The sequence below is a fragment of the Sceloporus occidentalis genome, unplaced genomic scaffold (assembly GCF_023333645.1).
Source record: "Sceloporus occidentalis isolate IW3139 unplaced genomic scaffold, rSceOcc1.0.p SCAF_8, whole genome shotgun sequence".
Classification (NCBI taxonomy): Eukaryota; Metazoa; Chordata; class Lepidosauria; order Squamata; family Phrynosomatidae; genus Sceloporus; species Sceloporus occidentalis.
The window spans coordinates 3,595,814-3,621,996 of record NW_028316988.1 but is presented as its reverse complement, the minus strand read 5'-3'; the positions used below and the strand labels follow the sequence as shown (position 1 = coordinate 3,621,996).

At 43.7% G+C, this 26,183-nt stretch overlaps 1 protein-coding gene across 16 annotated transcripts in view; it reads right to left on the bottom strand.

Annotated features, from left to right (window-relative positions):
- LOC149307683 (arginine-glutamic acid dipeptide repeats protein-like) overlaps nt 1-26,183 on the bottom strand; it is a 336,358-nt gene that overhangs the window by 207,517 nt on the left and 102,658 nt on the right. For all 16 annotated transcript variants that reach the window (XM_089534241.1, XM_089534239.1, XM_089534251.1 and 13 more), the window contains one exon: nt 10,892-11,362. In XM_089534241.1, coding sequence (XP_089390367.1) covers nt 10,892-11,216 — 325 coding nt within the window. In that variant the 5' untranslated portion in view covers nt 11,217-11,362. The remainder of the gene's footprint in view (nt 1-10,891; nt 11,363-26,183) is intronic.

Below are 26,183 nucleotides of genomic sequence, written 5' to 3'. Positions count from 1 at the left end.
TTTCTTTCTCCTTATCATCACCTCCGAGGCTTAAAGGCAGGGTGCCATCAACATTCTTGTTTTACTGTTAGCTTTAGTGGGATCACAACAGTGGGAGGCTGGGTTCACGGCTAAGTCACCCTCAAAGGAAACCCTGAATCTGTGGCTTGGTTCTCACACTGCACTGACTGCGCATGTTTCCCAAGATCAGAATTGCCTGCAGAGCTCTCTGTTATTTCCAAACTGTCTAAACCAGTTTCCAGCGTTCCCACAACAGGGTCATGCCATCTTGCACTCAATGGGCTACTTTGCATCCCAAAGGACATGCCCAATGGGGATTTTTATTTCCTCACATCCTTCCACCAGCTATACGCACATTATTTTTGAAACAAGGGCCCCATACAGACAAGCCAAAATAAAGCTGCTTCGGGTCACTTTAGAGGTATGCTGTTTAAATGATGCATGCGTCCTAAGAGTCCAGAAGCTGCTCCAAAGCTGCATTCCAGGCCTTAGGACTAGATCATGGCTTTGGTGTGGCTTCCAGACTCTTAGGACGCATGCATCATTTAAACAGCATACCTCTAAAGTGACCCCAAGCAGCTTTATTTTGGCCTGTCTGTATGGGGCCAAGGAAAAAGGGGCATTTGAAAGGAGATGGTCTTGTGGCAGGGAGGGATTGAAGGATATGGGGAAGTAGGGGCTGTCTTTGAGAAACACGTCCCCAAGATATACATGGAAAATGACACTGGTGCATTATCCAAAGATATAGCCATGTTAGCCATTATCCACATACAGTTTTGTAGCCTTTTTGAAATTAACTGGGAGAAAGTAGTTCACAGCATAGTTTTTCATAGATGGTCTACTTCACCCAGATGGTATGAAGGAGAAGGGCAGAGTAGTGAATAATAGGTTGGAAGAGAGGAGAGGGTCAAGAATGAAAGATAGGAGGAGAGCAATGGAAGGAGGAGACAGGGTATTAGAAGAAATAAGAGTAGAGAAGATAGGAATGACCATTAGAAGGAATGGAGGAATGGAGAAGGAAAGCTGCTCTGAATCCCAGTTCTGGGGAAAGAGCGGGATACAAATAAATATAATAATAATAATAATAATAATAATAATAGAGAAGAGGAAGAAGAGGGAAGGGAAGGGGGTGTGGGTGCTAAATGTGGATGTAATTGTATGTGTGTAATATGGAATTGATTCTTGGAAGAGATATTATGGCCCCATACAGACAGGCCAAAATAAAGCTGCTTCGGGTCACTTTGGAGGTATGCTGTTTAAATGATGCATGCATCCTAAGAGGTTAGAAGCCACACCAAAGCCACAATCCAGTCCTATGGATTGGAGCGCAGCTTTGGCACAGCTTCCAGACTCTTAGGATGCACGCATCATTTGAGCAGTATACCTCCAAAGGGACCCAAATCAGCTTTATTTTGGCCTGTCTGTATGGGGCCTATATCACACTTTAATAGTTAAATTTAAAAAAGACTGTCTACTTCACCCAATTCACCATCTGTAATAGCTTGGGGCGATTTTTTGCCCTCAACTCATTGCTATACTAATATCATTCCCAATGTAGTGAAGCAGAATTAGTTCCTCTGCATGAGTTACTGTTCCAGATTAGCCTTCTTCTAACCTTGTCCAAAGCCACTGAAATCAAACCCTCCTGTACCCACAGATACAGACAATGGTTCCACTAACAGCAATTTAGTTCTTCCTCTTGCATATAAATCTTTTGAGATGTAAGAGTGAAGTGGTCTTCAATTTTAACCTGAAGTACTAAGGAAAGTGTGCTTCAGCTTCTGAACTCAGAATTGTCATCAGGTTGAATAACAAAGCAATCCGCATTGGAAAGGGGCTCTTCCTACATTCTGCTTAGCCAAAGGCAATGTCACCCTTATCCCTTACCATGCCTTTGTTCCTGAAGCAGCCCAGTTTGCCATTCATGTAGCTGCTGATGCCATCGTTGGAATGGATCCTCTCAAATCCATTTAATCCTTATATATCCCTTTAAATGGCTCTGGTTAGCCAGAGCAAAAATGACAGTGCCCTCATTTCCACCTATTACAGAAGGCTGATACTGCATAGGTATTCATGGTAGCCCTTTCCCTACCCGACATCAGCTAGCTCCTCCATTCTTTCATTTGTACCTTATAAGCTTCAGGCCTCCTCTCCAAAATGGTGCTTTTCTAATAGAAGTGGGGAAATTTCTGTGTGTGGCTTTTGCTCAAAATGTGTGTGTAGCAAAAAGCTACATAACAGATGGGTGTCCACAGATGCTACTGAGATCCCAGCAACTTCCAACCAAAGCACTGTGATGGCTGGGCTCCTTCTGATTATTTACCCTTTCAGGGATCCCAAACCTTTGCTTTCTCATAAACGTGAAAGGCAAATACATAGAAGGCAGAGTTTTTAAACAATGTTATTAGCACTTAATTAATCAGGTAACAGGATGAAGGGAACAGAATTCAAGTGCTTTCCTAAAACTCCATGAGGGCTCCCTCAAATGGAAGTAAAATGTTTGGGGTGCAACTGCACATTACAAAATGGTGAGGAGCTTGAAAATTGAATTCCAAACTTGCTCTGTTTGCTCTTGCTTAACATGTAATAAACCTCTACCCAATGTCAACATAGTAACCCCATGGCACATTGCCCAGGCCAAGAGCAACCCAACAATGCAAAACCATAGTGTGAAGAAAGAACAAGAACTATGTGGTATATACGAAGGGAATGACCTGCCCTTGATGGTGGCAAGCATGAAAAACAGTTGTACTGGGGATTCTCTATGTGACAGAATACCTGCTTTGCATGCACATGGGAGCCAGGTTCAGTCCCTGGTATCTCCACCCAAAATGATCAATTTGCAGGTGATGGGTGGGGAAATCCTCCCCCCCCCCCCCATTACCTGCAAATTGATCATTTTGGGTGGAGATTCCAGGGATTGAACCTAGCTTCATATGCACCTGAGATCCTGAACAGTTGCTGCAAACCAAAGTAGACCAGCACTGGGCCAACTAGGCCAGAGATGGTGAATCTTTTAGAGGCCAAGTGCCCAAACTGCAACCCAAAACCCACTTACTTATTGCAAAGTGCCATGTCCCTCTGGCTTTCTAGTAACAAACACTGGCAAACTCTGTGCTAGGGCGACGGCACATGTGCCCACAGAGAGGGCTCTGAGTGCCACCTCTGGCACGCTTGCCACAGGTTCGCCATCACTGAACTAGGCAGTCTTGGTATAAAACAGCCTCCTCTGTTCCAAATGCCACTGCTTTTTTTAAAAGCCAAGTTCATGCAAAACTGCTCAAAGTTACTTAGGGAGGTAATCTGGCTGGAAACATCCATTTTCTTTTCTCGCAAAGGAGAATGAGGCCAAACAAAACCATATTAAATTAATCTGAGGAAGTAGACCAAGTCTGTGAAAGCTTATGCTGCAACTTCCTTTGCACAGTTAGTCCCTTTCTGTTCCCGTATTAAATTAAGCATTTGCTAACCTTGTTTTCAGGATGAAAGAGCCAACAGATATGTTCTAGGATATATAGGAGAATGGGCTCCTGGCTTTAGCTGACACTATAGTAAGAGGAAAGTGTGTGGACCACATAATGATTTGTCTGTTTTATTCAAAGGCTAAATATATCATACTTCAAACAGACTTAGGCCTGTTCCAGACTGCCAAAATAAAGCTGCTTTGGGTCTCTTTGGAGGTATGCTATTTAAATGATGCATGGGTCCTAAGAGTCCGGAGGTCGCACCAAAGCCGCACTCCATTCCTAAGCACTGGAGTGCAGCTTTGGTGCAGCTTCCGGAGTCTTAGGATGCATGCATCATTTAAATAGCATGCCTCCAAAGAGACCCCAAGCAGCTTTATTTTGGCAGTCTGTAACAGGCCTTAGTATCTATTAGGGTTTGGTTCCAGGACCCACTTTGGATATCAAAAGTCCTATTGGCATAGTAAAATGGTGTCCCTTATATAAAATGGCAAAATTAAGGTTTGCTTTTCGGATTTGTTATCGTTGTTGTTGAATATTTTCAAGCCATGGATCATTGAATCCATGGATATGGAGGAGGGCAGACTGCAGATGGCATTTTTGGTGCTGCATCACCATGCTCCATCAGCTGACAGTCACCAAATGGGTGGCAAGGCATTCTGACCACCAGGTACATAGGAACCGCTCGCAAAAGTATTGTCAGGCTGGCAAAGTGGCTGAAAATAAACACAGACACAAGCTCTTTGTGGTAAGTCAATTTTGTTATTGTGACAGTACTATTTGAGAGAAGACTCTAAAGGAGAAGACAGAAAGCAAATGTTTTGAGGGCATGTGAGGGAAAACAGCACAGTATGTCCTCTAAATGCCGTTGGTATAAAGATCAAAAGTAGAAAGACCTCAGTCAGCAGGGAGTGAGTCTGCCATTCCTGCAGCTTCTTGTGCTGCGAGAAGAGCACTACTGTAAAATTCATGCCAGAACAAAAGCCGGGCCTTGCCCTTGTAATGCCCTATCTTATTAAGGAACCGGGGTCCTAGCCACACACTAGAAAAAGAATCAGTACAAGGGAACCAGAAAGGCAAGGAGTCAATTCCAGATTTAACAAGAAAGAGGATTGTGGCGGCTTAAAAGAACAAGCAGCATTTCTGACATTGTTGAAGGAATTACAAAATCAAATCAAGCATGCATACGTATGCTGCGTGTTGAAACACAAGCACTGACCATATAACAAGTGGTTATAATAAACAGTATTTAAGGGGTAAGACACACATATATCCAAGTGTTGAACTTTTGGATGAACTCAAGTCGAGGGAACAGAAATGGAAAAGGTGTAAGTAGTTAGTAGTTACAGTAATTAGGTGGCATTACAGACATCCCTCCATTAATGAGATAATTAATGTATCTGGTGAGAAAAAATGCTTTTCCAATAAGAGAATAGGGTCCCCCTGTGCAATTTTCACAGTACCAAAAATTGTATTTAAAACTGTCAGCTCCCTTGATGCCCAATTTTGGGAGAAAGTGGGGATGACGACGACAACAACAATGATGATGATGATCATCATCATCATCATCATGTATACAGATCATCAGACAGAAGTAGACCTTCATGCATGAAATAAAGGATGGAGGGGAAGGAAGGTGCTGCACTGCATTCAGTTCTGAAGGTATCCAGGAGAGAGAACAAGGGAGCAACCAACATTTGCCATGGGAAGAAGAGAGCAATACTTCTATTGCACTACTAAAGTCTGTCATTTTTAAGCCTTTAGAAATTATCGACATATCACCCAACTCCGTGCACAAAAGAGACAAGAAACTTTCTGTCAAAAGGATTCTCAGATAGTTCCTTATCTCGCTAGAAATTAGATTACATCCCTATCTCACTAGCAACTTGCTAGCACATAATCCCACACTTGAAAGGGCAAAGAACAGATACACAGAAATGGCACAGCATTGAAACATACCAATTTTGGAAGTGTGGTACAACAAGAAGATGTAAAGTTTTCAAAACCAACACCACCAGCTCAACAAATCCCACCATTACTAACACCTACCTATCACATACCTAAGCACCAGGTTCCCTAAGAATTTGTAAGATCTTTAGAGCAAAGACCTTATATATTGCTAGCGCTCTGCAAAGTTCAGTCCACAGGGTGAAAATACTGAATACTCATGTTTATCTTGTGCTATCCCTGCTGCTGAACATCAGTGAAGCATCTTCTGTCAACAGATCAAAGATGAGGACTCCCCGGTTCCTAATCAATTTTGGCCAATGGCAGCACAATACCTCACACAATAGTATTGCAATACAATGGTACTACAGTACTAATACTGACCTTCCCAAGCCTTTCCAGGACACTGGCTTCTCTCTCTCTCTCTCTCATGTGCGTAAAGCAGCACTAGGCCCTGAAGCAAAGCTTTCCCCCTGTTTGTGGCTGCTTGGACAGGTCTACTCTTCTTCCACATGGATTCCCTCATGACAGCTTCAGGGAAAGCGCCCATGCAAAAAGCCTTTTCCTGTTTAAGAACTGAGATCCTCTAATAAGAGGCCTGGGGAGAACTTACAGCCTTTTGGGTGTCTTTTGACTCCAATTCCCATCATCCCCATCCAGCAGACCAAATGATGATGGAAGGAGCTAGTGGAAGGAGCTTCAATCTAAAAACTAGAGAGCCATGCATGCTCCATATTTCCACTTAGTAGCTTCCAGTTATGATAGTCTCCTTTCCTCTGAAACAGCAATCCTAGTGACCTCAGCAGCATAGTAGTACACTCTTAATGCTCTGTAGATAAGGAGGAAATTAAGCTCCCTCCAAAATGTTTTCACTGATATCAAGAATTTTATACAGCACATGGGAGCATTCAAGGCACTTATCAGACTAATCACCAGGGTTCATCTGAATCAAATCTGAGAACTTTTGTATGTCTTTAAATCTCCCGACACAAAAGGAGATAAGGCTACTTGATCCTTCTCACAAGATGTGGCCTACCCTATCTCTCCAAATGGCAACTAGCACGCTTGTTTTCTGCTGCTCCAGAGATTAGGACCTGGAACAATGGATAGAAGCTACAGGAAAAGAGATTCCACCTCAACATTAGGAGGGACTTCCTGACAATAAGAGCTATTTGACAGTGGAACGCACTTCCTCGAAGAGTGGTGGAGTCTCCTTCTTTGGAGGTCTTTAAGCAGAGGCTGGATGGCCATCTGTTGGGAATGCTTTGATTGTGAGTTCCTGCATGGCAGAATGGGGTTGGACTGGATGGCCCTTGGGGTTTCTTCTAACTCTATGATTCTATGCTACACAGCAAACAAAGCAAGGAGCCAAAGAAGTGGGGATGGGAAGCGGAGAGGAGAGGGAAAGCGGCATGTGTTTCCTCTCTTAAAGATACCCAAATGTTCAGCTCCTCTAGCAAGGGACCATTGTTTAACTTTGCTTCGGCTCTTATTCGTGGAGACAATTCCAGAAAGAAACACTGGCTGAATATATTTTAGCACCCTACCAGAAAGTTGCATGGACCAACTGTGCAGAAAACACTGGCTGTATTTCAGCACCAATGGGGTGCCGGAGAATGTCAGCATGCCCCTCGTGGTATTTAGTATTACTATTCGGCTGCTGGGGCGATTGCTAGACGTTTTGGAACGTGGTTCTCCTTACATCTGAAAAACAATTACTTATCATACACAGTATTCAGAAACTGTACCTGAATGCAGCAATGAACTGAATGAGGGCAAACCAACTAAAATCTAACAGTATACACTATAAATATGTGGATCCCCCCCATACAGAAATCAAAGCATTTACCTGTTCTAGATGTGGATGCCCTTCCATATGTTGATAGACAGCAATTCCTAACATCTCCCACCACTGAGCCTGCTGCCTAATGTCGATGGGAACTACGCTCCAACATCATTTGGAAAGCCACAGGTTTCCCACCCCTGCTTTGAAAAACAAAATGCTCTTGTGGCTCTCTGCAAAGCTCTTTATGGATGAAGTTCCCCAAAGCTGGTGCCATTAATAAGGAGGCTCTGATTCTAGGCAGTGTCTGCCAAACCATCAATGTGCAACCAAAGACTAATTACGACAAAGAGATTATCAGATGAGGGAATGGCATATGTTCCAATAGGCTTAGAATATTTCTACATATATTTGCAATGCTGAGCAAACTGCAACGAGGAATTCAACCTGCCCTTGGGAGGAAGCCGTCCTACTGCCCATTCTGGACTCTTAATCATGATCAAGAGATGCAGCCTTCATGTGGGGTAAAAGCTTGCCCCCAAAGGGATAGGCTGACTCCAAGCAGGACTCAGTACAAACAACAATTTAAAGCTGTACGATTTGCCTGTATCTCCAAGCAAGAACAGAACATTTAAGCATTCCACTAACACAACGCATTAGAAAAATGGTTTCGAGTGATTTATTTCCATTGGTGGCTTTCCCCTCTTCTTTTGAAAAGCACATCAGTCTTTCCTTTCCTCCGCGCTCCTATAGCATGCCAATGATTTCACAGGGGACGAGATGACAAATATAGCAGCACTTGTAAGCTTGCTCTTTTGATAAGAAAATCAGAAGTAAGTATACACAACACTAGTGGGGAAAGAAGGAGTACTACAAGTAGCCAGGGAATCAGGGCAGCCTCTACTAAGAGGCTGCGTGAGGCACCTGCCTTAAGGCAACACATCTGAGATCCCATTAAAGGGAAGTAAATAGTAAGTTAATTAGCTCACTGGGTTTTGTAATGAACTACATTCACATACCCACCAATGGCACTACCTTTCCGTGGCGGTAGTAGTGGGAGTGTGTGCTCCTGTGAGGCAAGAGGCTATGCCAATGGCAACAATGCTGCTGGTAGGGTCTCCCATGTCAGATAGGCTTTTGCTGAGGAGCTATGCATAATGTGCCAAACAGCTAATGGGAAGGGGGTGGCAGCGGATCTCACAGGCGCTTTACAGAGCGCCCAAAAAGGGCGCTCTGCCGGCGCCGCTGGCTGCTGCGTCCGGGAACCGCAGCGGACAAACCGTGTGATTCCCGGACACAGCAAGTCGCCAATGGCACACCTGCGGCATCATATCCGCTGCATGACGTGCGGACGCTAAGCGCCTGTGACGTCAAGATGGCGGCACCCATGTAGAATGGGCGCCGCCATTTTGTACACGCTCGGCGCATACTAGGGTTAGGGGCATCTGGAAAGGATGCCCCTTCCTAACCCTAGTATGTGCCGAACATGTACTAGGTGCCCGTGTGGAACAGGCCACAGAAACAATGCCATAACTAAAGCCTGTTAATACTGTGCAGAGGGAGGTACTGGTAAACCACCTTTGGAAGAACCTTTACCACGAAAACCCTACGATGAGACAACACAAAATGAAACAAGGACTAGTGCCACAAGATGAAACTCCCAGGTCAGATGGCACAGAACGAACTACTGGGATACAGCATAAGGACAAGTAGTGCTGTGGCTAATGATGCAATGGACTCAAGCCAAAGGGATATTCAGCTGTTGATGCGCTCAGAGGCAAAATAAAAAGTCCAAAGCTGTATGACACCAAGATCCCAATTTGTGTGAGTCACAGAGACCACAAGGAAGAAACAGAATGGTTTCCAGTTGGCAAGGGAGTCAGGCAAGGCTGCAATTTATCACCCTATCTGTTTAACTTATATACTGAATTTATATATAAAACAGGATTAGACTCAAGAGGAAGGAGGTGTGAAAAGTGGAGGAAGGAGCATCAACGATGTAAGATAAGCAGATGACATCATATCACTAGCAGAAAATATCAAGTATCTGGAAAGATTACTGAAGAAAGTCAAGGGAGAATGTGCAAAGACAGGTTTATAGCCAAACATTCAGAAATGAAAAACAATGACCACGGATGATTTCCATAATTTTGAAGTAGAGAATGAAGATATTGGAACAGTTTCCATATCTTGGCTCAGTCTGAATGCAGGCTACAGTCAAGAAATCAGAAGACTAGGATGGGCAGCTATGAAGGAGCTAGACAAGATTTTGAAGTGTGAAGATATTGAATACCAAAGTTAGGCTCATCCAAGCCATAGTATTTCCAATGTCTATATGTATGTCGTGAAAGCTAGACAATAAAGAAAACCGATAGGAACAAAATCAACTTATTTGAAATGTGGTGATGGAAAAGAGCTCTATGGATACTGTGGACTGCTAAAAAGACAAATATATGGGTTCTAAAGTAAATCAACAAACCCAAACTCTCCCTAAAAGCCAAGGCTGTCACACTTTGGTCCTATCATGAGAAGACATGATTTATTAGTAAAGTATGACAACAACGCTTCGCAAAGTAGAAGGCAGTAGGAGAAGAGAAAGTCTGCATTCCTAATGTACAGAATCAATCAAGGAAACCATGGCCCTGACTCCGCAAGATCCAAGCAGAGCTTTTGATGACAGAGTAACTTGGAGGTATCTCATTCATGGGGTCACCAAACTTTGAAGTTGATCTGACAGCACCTAACAACAAAAACATTCATCTAACATTATCTGACACTTTATCCATAAAAATGCAATAGTTTTGGATTACATAACTGAGTATATAAATTCTTGGACAGCTCCAGGGTCTGAGAGAAACTACACATGCATACCCATCCAACTTTATGTTCTTGCATCATGACTCACTCCTACCTACGATCTTCCTGTATCCAGTTCCACCACCCTCAGCTGTCCAAAGCTCTGCTCACTCCCACATGCTATTCCTTATGCCTAGAACTGCCTCCCAGAACATTGCCATGCAACCACCTTTCTGACTTCCTTCTGTTCTATTATCAAAATTGACAGTTCTCAGGGAAGATTTTTGAAGACCTCTGGGTTGACATATATCATTTTTTCTTCCCCCGCTTAATCCGTTACTCAATTTAATTCTTCTTTATATTCCTTTTGTTTTCTCTGGGCTTTGATTCTTTATTAGGCATCTTGTAGGATTGGTTGGGGAACATCAGGCCCTAGAGCTGAATCCAGCCCTACTGGATTTCCCAGATCAATGCACAGCCTTCCCTATAGCACCACTGTTTGCAGGTCTCCCAGCATTTTTGCAGCCCCCCTTCATACTTAAATGATAAAAGCCACCTCTTTAATAACTACCAGTAAGGACTTTAAGCTACAGTTTGTTGGTGCATTTGATCCCACCCATCCCTGGAATGTAACCCACAAAAAAATGGTTTGAAACAGAATTTAGCTCCCAGGCAAAAAGACAGATGGCACCATATAAACACCCTTGTAGATGGATGCCACTGTATAAACAAAACTGTGGTTCTCAGTAAACATGGGTGAAGCAGAACAAAACATAGGTCCAAATAACCCATCTCAGTCAGGTAGCAATACACATTTCTCTACTATCGCATCTTCTACTGCAGCCAAGAAAACCATGTCTAGCAACACACATATCTTGTGGTTTAATCCACTCTCTCTTACCTCCCGGTCTGTAGACTACATCATCTTCTGTGATGAAAGAAGTGATTTCCCCATTATCTGTTCTCTCATAGCGAGATTTCTTTTTGGGAGGCTTTTTCTTGTTCTTCTTGGTGGACTCTTCAGTGGTGGCACTGTTGTTGTCATTGTCCTCATCTTCGCTGTGGTCGCTCTCGGCGTAGTTCTTGGCACCGCCTTCCAGAGTGCAACTCCGCCGCGGCCGAGAGTTCTCGCTCTCTCGTGCCTTCTCTCGCTTGTCCCTCTCTCGGTCCCGGTCCCTGTCCCGATCCTTTTCTTTCTCCTTGTCCTTCTCTTTGTCCGCTGTCATGATTCGCCAGGTGCCTTCTTCTGTCCTCTCACGGCTCGGCCTCCGTGAAAGGTAGACAGTGAGCCTGGGCTTCAGTCTTCTGAATTTCCCACTCAATTCCAGGAAAAATTTGACCTCTCCAACAGCCCCGACGGTTTAAAAAGGCTCTTTGGAAAGAGAAGACAACAAGAAGGAAAAGGATATATTAGTCATGAGAAATTCTTGACACATTTTAATTTGCAGTTCGCAGTGCAAACGTTTGTTAATGTTTCATATAAAATATTTTACATTTTACTGTATAACATGTACATAACATTTAATATACATAAATGTGCACACACTTGGAGGGAGAGACTATTTTCTCAGGCCTGTTACAGACTGCCAAAATAAAGCTGCTTCGGGTCTCTTTGGAGGCATGCTATTTAAATGATGCATCGGTCCTAAGAGTCCGGAGGTCGCGCCAAAGCCACACTCCATTCCTAGGCACTGGAGTGCAGCTTTGGTGCAGTTTCTGGATTCTTAGGACCCATGCATCATTTAAAGAGCATACCTCCAAAGAGACCCGAAGCAGCTTTATTTTGGCAGTCTGTAACGGGCCTCAGTTTCCAGCAGTCAGAGGCTGAATGCCAATTCTCACGTAGCCAAAAGCACCAATTACACATGAGGATGATACCAGTTTCCTGGAGTTTCTTGACGGAGGGCGAGGTTGGCTGGCTGGCATCAAGAGCACTCTCCAAATGAACTCTGAAGTGGGCATGGGGGCATCTCCAATTCCTATTCTACTGCACTGTGCTGATGAAGAGGAAACAAAGCCCTGGGTGAGCCTACGCAAATAAAAAAGTGAAGCTACACAAACAGAGGGTTCTTGGGGCTCCCGTGAGGTATGGAACATATTGTAATGCTCCTGGCCACTCCCAAATGAACACAACCGAAAGATCTCTCATCCACAAATGTTCTATCTTTCATGAAATCACAAGTAAAGCATTCCACCTTAAAAGCGAGTGTATGGCGATGATGATTATATTCATAGTGCATTGGAAAATCTGACCACATCTCACTACAGTCCATAAGGTTTACTCTTTTTGAGGAAGCCACACAATTACCGAGACTGGTTTTGTTTTTCTTGGTTTGCAAGTTCTGAGCCTGGATGGCGCACTTGCCAAATGCACATGAAGACCTGAGCACAATGAAGATCTCAACACTCACAGCAATCGTAAGCCACGCTTTGATTTTATTTCCTGCCTACAAGCATGCCACTGTCTATGAACAACTGCAGAGGAAAAAGGAAGAAGACTTCACAAGGCAGCCTTCCCAAAGAGAAAAACAGCCTCCCTCATAACCTGCTACATAAAATTGCACATCTCCAGTCAGGGGAAAGGCTGTAATAAGCGAGTGCTGCCACATATTGTTAAAGCCTCCTGTTCTCACGGTTTGAAGCTAAGCCTTTACCTGATGACTGCTTCCCTGTCAATCTCAGGGCCAGCAATCTGGACTGACAGGTTGTGCATGACATGTTTTTCTTTGAGCAACAGCCAGCAGAGATGCCGAAACCAGGCTGGAATTGCTGGCAGCAGCTGCCACAGAGAGCCTTTCACTAAACAGAAATTTTGCACCAGTTAAGGCATCCATAAGCATTCTTTGAGTGAAGGCTGAGATTTATAGCCTCTTACATTATGTGCCAGTGCGCAATGTAAAGAGAGGCTGGCTTTTAAAAACGAGAGTTTTCATGGACAATGGCTTTTCCAGACCTAATAAACTGCCACTGCTTCTGTTTAAAGCTTCTCTGAATAATGGGCTACATTCCTGTTGCAAGACAGGATCTTAAGAGCCAGAACTCATATGATGCCAGCAAAGAGAATCTGCCCCTGATTCAAATCTCATTGTTGCCATGAAATCAGTGGTATTACTGTTTATTTGTTTTACAATGTCTTCTATGTACTCTGTGTTTTACAGGTGACTATTCCCAATAGGCTTGCAACGTAAAGCAGATATGGAAAAATAAAGGGAGGGAAGAGGAATGGAGTTACGGATAAGAGCTCGGTAGTCTTAAACCAGTGGTTCCCAACCTGTGGGTCGGGACCCCTTTGGGGGTTGAAAGACCCTTTCACGGGGGTCGCCTAAGACCATCGGAAAACACATATTTGCACATAGCAATGAAAATAATTGTATGGTTGGGGGTCACCACAACATGAGGAACTGTATGAAAGGGTCGCAGCATTAGGAAGGTTGAGAACCACTGTCTTAAACAAAGCACCTGCTCTCTCCCTCGGCCTCTTCGTCTACAAGAGAAGGATACCAATTGTGCCCTAGCATACGAGATAGTTCTGGGAATTACAAGCTCTCTGAACAAGCCAAAGCACGATATAAACATGTAAAGTATTACCATATCATGCTGTAAAGATCCTCCCAGTAAGGATTGCTAGGTCAGGTTATCTGATCAGACTGCTTGTCAAAACTGTCTGCTCCAAATGGCAGAGTCAGGGCTTTGCCATCTGATCCTCTTAACCAAAAATGCCAGGGACTGAACCCGAGACCTTCTTCATATCTGCTCCCATGAACTACTGTCTGTCCCTAAAGAGAGAGATCCCAGTTCATTTAGCACTGAATAAAGAGCTGACATAAGGAGGCATACAGAATTACACTGCATTACATTACCACTGTGCCTACAAAACTTAGTACTGTTTGAACTAAGCGGCAGTACCTATCCAAGATTTCAGTCAGAGGTCTTTCCCAGATCTACTGAGATACTAGGAATTGAACCTGAGGGCAGCATGCTATCCATGTGCAATTCCTTTATCACCAAGCTGTGGTCCTCCATATGTAACCAGACTATAAACCCCAGCATCCATTATTGTTCATGCTGAGCAGGGCTGATGACAGCTATAAGCCAAAACGTAGGCACCAGGATGCTATCCATGAAGCAGGCAATCCCTGAAGATCTGGGTCATGAAGTACAGCAAGTAATGAAACTGGCTGTGGAAGCCACCATTTTGTGCCTGGCTCAAGCTGGTATGCCTTGGGGCAGAAAAAGAAACAGATCTTACAAACTAGAAATTTACCTTTTCCTACGACAGGAAACTGACACTTCATAATAATGTATATCTCAGAAAATTTAATGCTTAGATTATCAAGAAAGGAGTTGGAATCACCCCTTCGACTCTTAATACTACCCTTGTTTTTAAAAATACAACAACGCAGAAGTGATTGAAATGAATTTTCAGTCCCCAGTTGGCTTTGACTCCCAACAGTGACAACATCCAAAGAGACAAATTGACTTTACTGTTATAACTTCAGTGCCAAGGCTTGAGTCAGTCAAGGCTCCCTCTCCCGCTCTCTTGTCATTTTCCCAAATGAGGCAAACAGCCAAGGAACAAAGGTCTCCCTTTCTTGCTCCTAAAGAAGCTGCAATTATTTGTTTCTGCCAAGACAGAAAAGAGATCTCATGTACAGCAATGAAGATGCTATTTGAATGGTAACAGTCACATCCAGGGACTCTCACAAGTGTGATGATGGAAATTCTATAAGCTTGCAAACCCTCAATTCTCACCAAGATCATTCAGTACAATAACCTGAATAAATGTTAAGTACACAATCTCATTTTCCACAAGGAGTCTATGTGTGCTCTGAAGACGATCCACAGGCATCCTAAAGAGATAGGAGCAGTTAACAAGAATGGCAATGCAAACATGGAGGGCCAACCGTATAGGGCTTTGGTCTGATCCTGTAGGGCTCAGTACAGGAGGTCCTCCATATAGTTGGCCCTCCACATTTGCGGCTTTGGCTTTAGCAAATTTGATTATTTGATTAATATGTCCTCTCTAGGAATCTACTGCTCAGGTCAGGAACAATTTCTTCTAAAAGGATCATTTTGAAGAGGGGAATTTTGAAGAGTGGTTAAATGAAAAGTAACACAGGTGGAATCCAATGGTAGGTGCATCCGTGCACCTCTTTTGTTAATGGAGCACATTACTAAACCAATAATGGCAGATAGATTTGTGCTACCTGTGCCCAGTCATTTGCACTCTCAGACTGAGCAGCTTAATGCTTCTGAAATAATCTCAAAGCCAGACATGAGCAGATGGTTCTGGTGCTGTAGCAAACTGTGGTTCTCTAGTGACAAGTGCAAGAAATACAGTTGCTCCTCCGTTTTCACGGGGGATCCGTTCTGGACCCCTCACCCACAAAAACGAAACCTTGCATATATTCAATCCCCATTGGCTTGAATGTCCACGCATGCCACAGGCGCGCACACCATTTTAGCCAATGGGGCTCGCCCCTCTGTGAATAATCAAGACTGTGGACTTCAAGTCCATGAGAACGGAAGGGTGACTGCAGTATCCAGTTCAAAGGGCCCCATGCGTCTAGAGAACATAAGGCCAAATCCAGGCATGTGAGAAGCCGCTTTAAGTCCCTATACTGGGAGAAAGGCAGGATATAAGAAAATAATAATAATATTAGTAATAATAATAACAACAACTAGCCCAACAGTTATCAGCCAATGGCCTGTGACAGACTGCCAAAATAAAGCTGCTTCGGGTCTCTTTGGAGGTATGCTATTTAAATGATGCATGGGTCCTAAGAGTCCGGAGGTCGCGCCAAAGCCACACTCCATTCCTAAGCATTGGAGTACAGCTTTGGTGCAGCTTCCAGATTCATAGGATGCATGCATCATTTAAACAGCATACCTCCAAAGAGACCCAAAGCAGCTTTATTTTGGCAGTCTGTAACAGGCCAATAAAAAGGAAACTATGCAATGGTGGAAGAAGCATTTGGTGTGACAACAGAGCTTGCTAAGCCATCCCTTTACAAAGCAAGGGAAGAAAAACTATTGTAACCTCTTTCTTGGTGGCTATCCTATAAAGCTGCATGCTGATCAAAGGCGCAAGACAATGGAGCATAACCCCAAATGCCTGAGAAGTACCAGTCACAAGAGACGCTGCCACACGCAGGAGAAAAGCCACTGGGTATGTGAATACAAAGCCAACATTTACAATGCTGGGGCCAGTTTTGAAAGAGAAAGAAAGCACATGCTTTGCCACCAGGCAACAGTGCCATAACTGGAGGTCCTTCTGATGCGAAGAGGAGCCACACAGACACACACTGGTGAGGACAAGACGTAAGTTCAAAAAACCCACAAGGGAGCAGTCTCCTTTCAGCCGGTTTCTCATCAGGCGGCTCTAACAAGGCATGCAATGTGAGCAAGCAAACAGCAGTGACTAATTGGGGATGTGACTAGATTGGACAGGTTTTTGGAATTCATTTCTTTACACTCCTTGTATAAATAGCAGAGATTAACCCCACCACCCCTGCACTCACCCCAGCGTCCATCTTTTGGGAGATGGCCCTTCAAGTAATCCCTGCCTCTAGGCAACTGCATTTACTTCCCTTGCCCCCCACTCGCCCACCTCGCTGCCACCAAGCAGATGGCACCGCTGTGTTTTAAAACCAGGATTAGACCGGGACCTTTATTCATTAATTAAATGAGCAAAATGCCTGCCTATGACTGGAAAGATGTACACAGAAGAAATGCTTGTGCACTAGAGGGGTTCCTGCTCCTGGTGGCACCTGAACCTGGAACAAGAAGCAGGTCTGTCACCTTTTCAATTCAATGCCGGACTCCATCTTATTAAAAAAAGGAACATGATTTAATCCCTATGATGAAACCACCTTGCTGATGCTAAGGAACACCACCAATGGGTTTCATCATGGGACAAAGTAGAAACATGTCACACAGAACACAATGGGGATCAATGACAACTGAGCCAGCTTCTAAGACCATAGTGCTAACTTATGATATTCTATCTTCAACATGTTTGAGAGTGACAGACCTATCCATACCCTCATTCTCAAGCTATTAACAATGTACTTGGCCACTGCACTATGGAAAGTGTCCTCTTCTCTCCCTCCCAGTGCTGACAAAGATGTGGAAGAAACTTCCACACCAAGCCATCTCACCAGCTGCGACAGCAAGGGATGGAGACAGTGTGGCTTCTTGGCTTTCACAACATAGAAAAGGACTCAGATTATCAATTTAGCCACCTAACTTGCTGGCAAGAGAAGAAGCAAAATGTGCTACTTACTCGATCCAAAAGGAACGGACAGCTCATAGCAAAGGGCAACCAAAATGCAATTAGCCTCTGTCAAAGTACCGCGCATGTATTTGTTCTATTTCTTGAAGCACCTTGTCACCCTTCACTAAACCAGAGTGCAATAAAAATCCCAAACCAGTTCTGCCAACAGGATTTTTCCATGGCTCAAGCATCTAAATATCCAGGAGACCACAGCTTTTTCCTTTATTACGCCGTGCCATTAGAGATCCACATACCACCTTGGGATTTTTTCCATGCAGGTAACGCTGGTATGGAGACCAAAAGGCCATGGCAAAGATTCAAGTACAGCCTCCAGAATGCAAAATAAAACCAAAAAATAATCTCCCCCCTTCAACAAAGGTTTTAAAACAGGGGTGAGCAAGTGCAACACCTGTCACCCTCAGAAACACACACCAGAGGTGTCACCACATCACTTTTTGTTTCCTGTTTCAGCCAGTCTTTGACAGATTTCAAAGGTGTGCGTGGGTGCAAAGGAAACACACTGAGGCACTTATGGGTGACTTTGGTGTGCTTGCTGTGCCTTTCAGGGGCCATATGCAGCCCTTAGGGCAGTGATGGTGAACCTTTTAGAGGCCGAGTGCCCAAACGGCAACCCAAAACCCACTTACTTATTGCAAAGTGCCGTGTCCCTCTGGCTTTCTATCAACAAACTCTGGCAAACTCTGTGCTGGGGTGATGGCACATGTGCCCACATACAGGGCTCTGTGTGCCACCTCTGGCACGCGTGCCATAGGTTCGCCATCACTGCCTTAGGGGTTCACCTTCCTTACCCATGCTTTAACAAAGCAAAATTAAAAAGATTGGTGATTCTTTAGGTTTGGATCAACTCTCCCCAGATAATTTTGATTAAAATCCTCATTAACTCTCCGCTGCCATGTTCCAAAGTGAGAAGGGCTGATGAGAATTGAATCACCTGGATGGCACCAGATTGGAGAAAGCTGATCTAAGCACTGCCAGACACCACCAGCATGACCAAATTATCAGCGTAAGGAAAGACTACTGATTGTAAATCACCTCCCCAAGGGAGCAAGTCAGGCTGGTTTGCTTCGCCTGTATTTTCCTCCCTTTAATCATCGGTTCCCATAATGATTCTAAGATTAAACTGTTTAGAAAGAAAGATAAGGAACTGTGCTTGCATTCTGGCTCTAAGCAGGATGTACAAGCAGGGAATGAGAGAGATAGACAGTCAGACGCCATTTTAAGAGGAATGTTCTGGCCACCCTGAGGGGACTGAAAAACCACCCTCAGGCTGCACAGCTTCTCACCGATGAGAAAAGGTCAGGCAGTTCCTTCTGAGTATCCAAATGTCTCCTATGTATGTCATAGTTTTTGTGCATCCAGGGCTAGATTACGTAACCAGCGAGGTGACACCAAGGTCTTCCAGAGCAGAGGTGGAGTTGGGGAAGCCCCAGCCACTATGCAATGCCATGCCACGATGCGGTGCAGTGTTGGATATGGACAGGTTGCTTACCTGTAACAGTATTTCTTCAAGTGGTCATCTGCGAATACATACAAATGGGTTGTACTGCGCAGGCGCAGTAAAACCCATTTGTATGATTCACAGAGACCATGAAGAAGAAGTGGAGTTTTCACGAGGCATGATGGACGATTACAATAAGGAACTACGTGCTTCTCTGGCAGAGCAACTGAATGGCTTTAAAAACTGGTACAGATACAGATGGAATTGAAATGTTAGTCAGTGATCACATCTAAAACTTTCAAGAGATACAGATGTCCACATAAGCATGCGCATACACAGGCATCTGGGTTGTCCTTTGTACGGAAGGAGCGCTATGGCCCAGAGCCATACTGCATCTTGCTTTTAGACATTAGGAAATTAAAGGCCAAGTCCACAAAGCAAGGAGAATCTGAGGCCCTCAGAACAGCTCTGCTGAATGAAACTAACGTCTTGCCTATGCCAACATCCTATTTCCCACACTGCCTAACCAGATGTCTCTGGAAAGCCACACGCAAATCTCCAGCTGAACTCCCCAACAACTGGCATCACTGACTGACATATTAAACCTAGAGATGCATTTTAGTAACCGTTCATATACTGATCCTCCACAAATACGTCTAAATCCTCTTGTTGAAAGCTATCTCTCAGGCTTCCCGCGCATTTTGCAGCAGGCCACTTCCACGACAAGTCCTTCCTCTCGCGAAGCCCAAAGCCTTAATGCCTTCTACAGATTTAAAACATCTAAAGATATGTGTGGGGGGGGGGGTTTACTCACAGGTGCTTCCATGTTTTCTTGCTATCCAAAATAGGTTTTGAAATCAACCTCAGTGTGATCCAAATACACTTGTCTAATGAACGCATTGTACTTGAGCCAATGATTATGCAATTTACTCCTACTACAAAGCAAAAGGCACCAATGTTTTTATTTGCCATAGATGGCTGCAGAGTACCATTTCAGCAAAGTTGGTTTCGGGAGACAAGTATCCCTAGGTTTCTCTGGAAGCATTTTCAGAGAGTGTATTGACCAGCCAGACTTCCTTTGTTATTTTCAGATGTTCTTCTGCTTGATATTAAAGAGTAAATTCAACTATTCATTTTACTAGCCTTTTCCTAGAGCATTACACCAGATCATGAATGGACCAGAATGGGAGGAAAAGGGCAATCTAATTACTTTTTAAAAGGAAAGGGCTAGATCAAGGGCACCAGGATCAGAAAGTGCCTCTGAAGTCCCCCTTCCTCTCTTTCTCATGCCAAGTGGTTGGCATGGAGTGCAGAAACTCTCCGAACAAATGCCCACTTAGAAAAGCTATACTGTGGGGTACATAATTTGGGAGGAAGGAACGGGATTCTGCATGGTCTGTTATGGAAGGAGATCCATGGCGGTGACGCCATGCGTTGCCACACTGGGGGACACTTCTGCACATCAATAATGCATGCCAGTGTAGGAGCTTTGCAAACTAAACTGAGTCACTAGACCCTGCAGGTTTCATTTAAAGTAGCAAGTCTTGAAGTTTCTTTATTAGCACCAGTCAGGCCTATATCACTCGCACACAAACGCACACACACAACCCCCTGGGAGATCACATTTCCCAGGCTGTCAGAGAAGATGATTCAAAAACATGTTCAAGTGCCACAAGGATTATAATGATAGCACTAGGAAACAATGCAGCTATTTTTATTTCTACGTGAAAACGGACGGCTGGCAGAGGAGACGGGGGAGAACCAACCTGAGAAGGAAGGTCCTACTGACTTCTAGCATCACACCGAAAGAGAAAGGGGACAAGAACGTAACGGTGTAGTTACCATCACACCCAAACAAGCACTTCTTAAAAAGGAAACTATGGATATATTCACACACAACAGAATACAGCTTCAACTGAGAACAAGGCCATTTTCTAACCGCATTCCTTAATATCGTCAACAGTGATTTTAAAACTCATTATTTCTTATCTTGAAACACAAATGCGGAGGTTGGGGGGTAGCAATTAATGGCTCTTTTTACCTAAATTCACTACTGGACTCTTATTTTTTTCGTTTTAAATCATTTTTCAAATTTAATAATGCAGTGACGTAACAAATTAATCCCATAACATTAACAAATTATTTCCCTTTAACAATTTGACGTTAAGTGACAGCACTAACACTCATGTTTCCAAGGGCTGGCGAAGACTCTATACAGGCCATTTGCATTCCACTTAGCATCTCTCATTAGTGCAAATGGCTAAACCAAGCTGAAATGGTTCGTTTCAGGTGTTGTCCCATCCCCAAATCCCCGAGGCTCTCTAGCTCCCCAAACAAGTTCAGGGTTTGCTTTTGAATTAAAACTCGTGGCTTCCTTTGAAAGGAAAAAGCTAGGAACTCAGATTCAAAAGATACGTTAAAACTGTTAGCCTGCCAAGCTAGTGAGAGTAAATAAGCTTCACTCCCTTGAATCCTGGCTTCCTATTCTAGGCAACGCAACCTGTAACAGGTATGTCTTTCAAGATTCCTGACGGATTTGGAGTTCTCTGTAACAAGTGTCAGTCCTCTTCTGTCCCCAAAACTTTAATGCTCTTTTTATTCCTACATTCAGCTCTCAAACTCTCCTCTACATACTCTGAACAAAAAGAAAAAAGCAAGCAAGTATGTACAACTCTGTAGAACCATGTACAGCTACGTTTTCAGTGCAAACTATGATGTTTATCACACTATACTCTTATAGTGCTACTATTCCACTTTGACTGCTCTAGCTGCCTCCTGTTGCATTCTGGGATTTGCAGTTTTAAGGAGGGGTGTTTAGAATTGTCAGGCAGAGAACTTCTCTCCCTGAGAATTCTAAATACCCCTCCTTAAAACTGCCAATCCCAGAATGCAACAGGAGGCAGCTAGAGCAGTTAAAGTGGAATAGTAGCACTATAAGAGTATAGTGTGATAAACACCAAAGATCCAAATGTGTCAACTGCCTTGGAAATCCGTCCATCTCGACTCATGCAAATGGTTTTTTGACACTAGAAGAAGAGACATTTGTTCTTGTAAAATGTCCTTGTCTGGTCACCTGAAGGTTAATTTTCACTTGCTGCAGAATAACTGAAAAGACACCAATGCAATACGCTGCCTAAATTGTCTAGCTGTAAGTACTGTATAGTTTTAATGCTGATCCCAAAGAATGGCAGCATATGCAAGGCTAAAGTAAAGCATCTCTATGAAGTTTGTGAATTTGTACATTCTTAATTCAAACAAAGTTTATACTGCAATTCTATATGGAGATGTCTGCTCAGAGGAGTAAGTTCAGTGGCACTTATTTCCAGGTCAGTGTATATACAGGATTGTAACCAAAGGCACCTATAATAGAAGCGTTTCACTGACTTTGCATCTCAGTAAAGCAATGGTAGGGACTTGATAGCGCACTTCTTGATGACATGCTGAGGTCCTACATTATTTATGTGAACCTCTGCGCATTTGGAAGTCGTGATGCAGCTGCGCTCATTGTTTATTGAAACCTACCACACCCAATGCTACTTTGCTTCCTTTTCATGTATGTCACAATGGGTTAAGCACACTTTACCACTCTGCGCATAACTGCGTGGGGATCACACAGAAGTCATAAAACTAAGCATAAATATGTGGTGATTTGGGTAGCTGTGGCTGTTGAGGTGTTCTCTGAAGAAAACCACATTAATATCTCATACATGCTGCCAAACACACAGATGTTGACACAGATGTTTAAAGCTGGGGTTTGGACAGTAGAAGTAAGTACACTGGGAAGGGTCGGGGAAGGATCTTAGTGAGGTTTGGCAAGCTCCGTGGCTCAGGTTTGCAGCAATTTCTTTTCCACTGCCAGACTTCCATTCACAATGCACAAAACAACCATCAACACAGCTGCTTCTGCTGTCTCTCTTGACAAGGGAGGCAAAAACCCATTGATCGCAACACCACAGGTTGAGCAGGATTAAGTTTCTCCTACTATCAAGTCACTGACTCACCTACGAAGTATTTCCGGCAGTCGTACACTACCATAAAATGAGGGAAACGGCGTGGACATTGGAACGCCTTTACATCTGTAGCCTTCCAGCAAGAGAGACTAAGCAGAAAGAAATAAAACGAGTTGAAGAATGACCTATCAAAGAAACGAGGGATTCTGGAAGAGATTATGTTGATGAGATTGCAAGACAGAGGAAGGAGGAGGAAGTCTGGCACCAAACAAACCAAGAAAGGGAACATTCTGAATCACAGAAGCAGATGTCACCAAAGTACGGGGAATATTAAGACAGCTCTGCCATTTACCAAGATGTTCCTAGCACAATGAATTGCTTTTAAAGCCTTGTCGTCACCCAAACATACACAAAAAAGGACCGTTAATAAGTCACAAGGGCTCCCCGCAGGGTTGCAGTCATGCCAACTCCAGCCAAGCCTTGGAAAACACTTGCTGCCCCCAGAGGCCAACCGCAATTGTTTTTACACTGTTAGCCAGGAAGGCATGCAGTAAAACCGGTCTTTTTCAAGCTGTTATTGTTAACTGCCCTTTGAGTCAACCCCGACTCATGGCGACCCTGCAAATGAGACATCTCCAAGGCCCCCTTGTCCTTCACTGCTCTATCTTGGTCCTGTAGGTTCAGGCCTGTGGCCTCCTTGATGGAGTCCTTTCATCTGGCATGCAGTCTTCCCCTCTTTCTACTACCTTCTACCTTTCCTAGTATTATTACCTTTTCTAATGCATCATGCCTTATCATAATGTGGCCTAAGTATGACAGCCTCAGTTTGATCATCTTGGCTTCCAGGTACAGTTGAGGATTGATCTGTTCGAGGACCCACTTGTTTAGTCTTTTGGCGGTCCGCAGTATCCTGAGCACCCCTCCCTAACAAAGCCATTTTTCCAGTTAGGAAAATCACACCATCATGTCCTCCCCTGAATACAGTTACCTATAAAGTCAGCCTTCTTTATCCACAGATTTTTTTATCCATGGATTCAAGCATCCACAGCTTTAAAAATACTTTAAAAATATACAAAATCCCATAGGCAAACCTGGATTTTGCCCTTTTATATAAGAGACAACATTTTACTATGCCGTTACATTTAATGGGACTTGAGCATCCACGGATTTTGGTATCCATGGTAGGTCCTGGAACCAAACCCTAGCGGATACCAAGGACCCACTGCATGTTCTCCTGAACATCCTAACATCTTATCATTTCTGACATTTGAAGCAGTGCGCAACACTGATCAGGCAGGAAGCAGTACAATACAATATTAAACAAAGGATAACCAAACCCCCCTAAATAAATATCCCTTTTAAAAAGTCACCAGAAGATAACACAGAGGCAAATCCCAATAGTTTTATATGGACGCGGGAATCCTGAGTCATTGTATTGTGCTTTAAAACCATTCCTTCCTGCATCATAAGGACCATGAGACTATCAGCAAGGCTGAATGAATCACTAAGGCCTGTTCCAGACTGCCAAAATAAAGCTGCTTTGGGTCTCTTTGGAGGTATGCTGTTTAAATGATGCATGGGTCCTAAGAGTCCGGAGGTCGCGCCAAAGCCACACTCCATTCCTAAGCACTGGAGTGCAGCTTTGGTGCAGCTTCCGGATTCTTAGGATGCATGCATCATTTAAACAGCATACCTCCAAAGAGACCCCAAGCAGCTTTATTTTGGCAGTCTGTAACAGGCCTAAGAGACTATCAACAAGACTGAATGAATCACTAAGTGGACAGAAAGAACCTCCCTCCCAGAGTTACAGAGAAATCACAGCCAACAACCAAATAGTTTTGAACTGGTTCAGCAACAGAACCACACCAAATCCCTTCAGACTCTATGGAAATAAGAGGCATGGAAATGAGAGGCGAGGAAAGGAAGAAGATGCTTGGCTGTATGATACAGAACATGGATAAGTTACTTTTGACCACAATACCCCAAATTCCCTCATTGTATAGCTAGGGGATTTGGAAAGATGTAATAAAAATCTATCTTTTCCAAGCGTTAGTTGACCCCACTGCAAAGTACCAAGAACCTAGCTAGATCCATACTCTGAAATTAATGTTATCTTCAGGATGGGAGGAGAAAGACAGATTGGATGGGGATATTAATAAATTAATGGTACAAATTGTAGCCAAGACTTTGGCGAAGGGGAAAAAACAGCCCCATAACTGAGGCGCACCTACAAGATCAAGAGGGAAAAGGCCCCAAACACTGCTTCTCACATTAATACCCGCTAAGAGGTTTACATGCTTACAGAGTCAGGTTTTAAAGCTAATGTGAAACCAAGTCCACCCGAAATACAAGGAGCTCATGATATCAAGGCTACTCGGCACGCAGGGTAACTAAAAATATGATGGAGACGGGCGCTCCTCCTCCTCCCGCCTCCGCCCTCTTTGCTCAAGGAAGCCAGACAGATAAATCTTTTAACAAGATTTGCATGGGTCATGTGTTACTAGTCTTAATAAACACAACAGGCCTATTCTTCGGAGGGTTGTTAGGCTCACATTGCAAGATAAAAAGGCACTGTGTTCAGCAAATGCCAGATTAAAATGAAGGTTGTGAGCTGTCATTGCTGGAACGGAGACGGTCTCGTTCATGTGTGTTTGTGTATGTGAGAGAGAAGGAATCCTCCTAATTTTTATTCAAAGGTAAATTACTATATATAGTTGGCTATAAAACGACCTCATGTATAAGTCCAGGGCAGGTGTGGAGGCCAAAATGATGGATTTTGGATAAGTCCTCTATTCCACAGTCAAACAATTCTTACAGTAAAGCCATTCTTCCTAATGTTTAGGTGGAATCTCTTCTCTTGTAATTTGAATTCGCTGGTTTGGGTTCTAATCTCCGGAGCAGTTGGAAACAAACTTGCTTCATTTTCTACATGGCATCCCTTCAGATATTTAAATGTAAATGTCACCTCTCAGTCTTCTTTTCTCCAAGACTCAACTCCCTCAGTCGTTCTTCATTATTGCACTGTATATGACCAATACATTATTCTTCTTGTATGCCCCTTCTTTCAAATAGTTTCTGACTTATGGAGACCCTACCTTGGGATTTCCTGGGGCTGAGACTGTGTGGCTCAACCCAGGTCTTCCAATGGGTTTCCATGGCCAAGCAGGGAATCGAAACCGGTCTCCAGAGTCATAGTCGGATGCTCAAACCACTACATCACACTGGTTCAATCAATCAATACTTTATTATGCTGTATATAACCAATTGCGTTTGTTGTTGTGGGTCTTCAAGGCATTTCCATCTTATGGAGACCCTAAGGTGAACATATCATGGAGTTTTACTGGCAAGTTTCTTCAGAGGGATGCTTGCCATTGCCATCCTTTGAATACAACCAATACATGGACTATTTAAACAGCTCCACCATCAACACATGCTCCAGGTTTTGTAGCCCTTGTACTTTGGGCTTTGAGCCAGTCCACACTTACACATAGAAGTAAATCCCACTAAG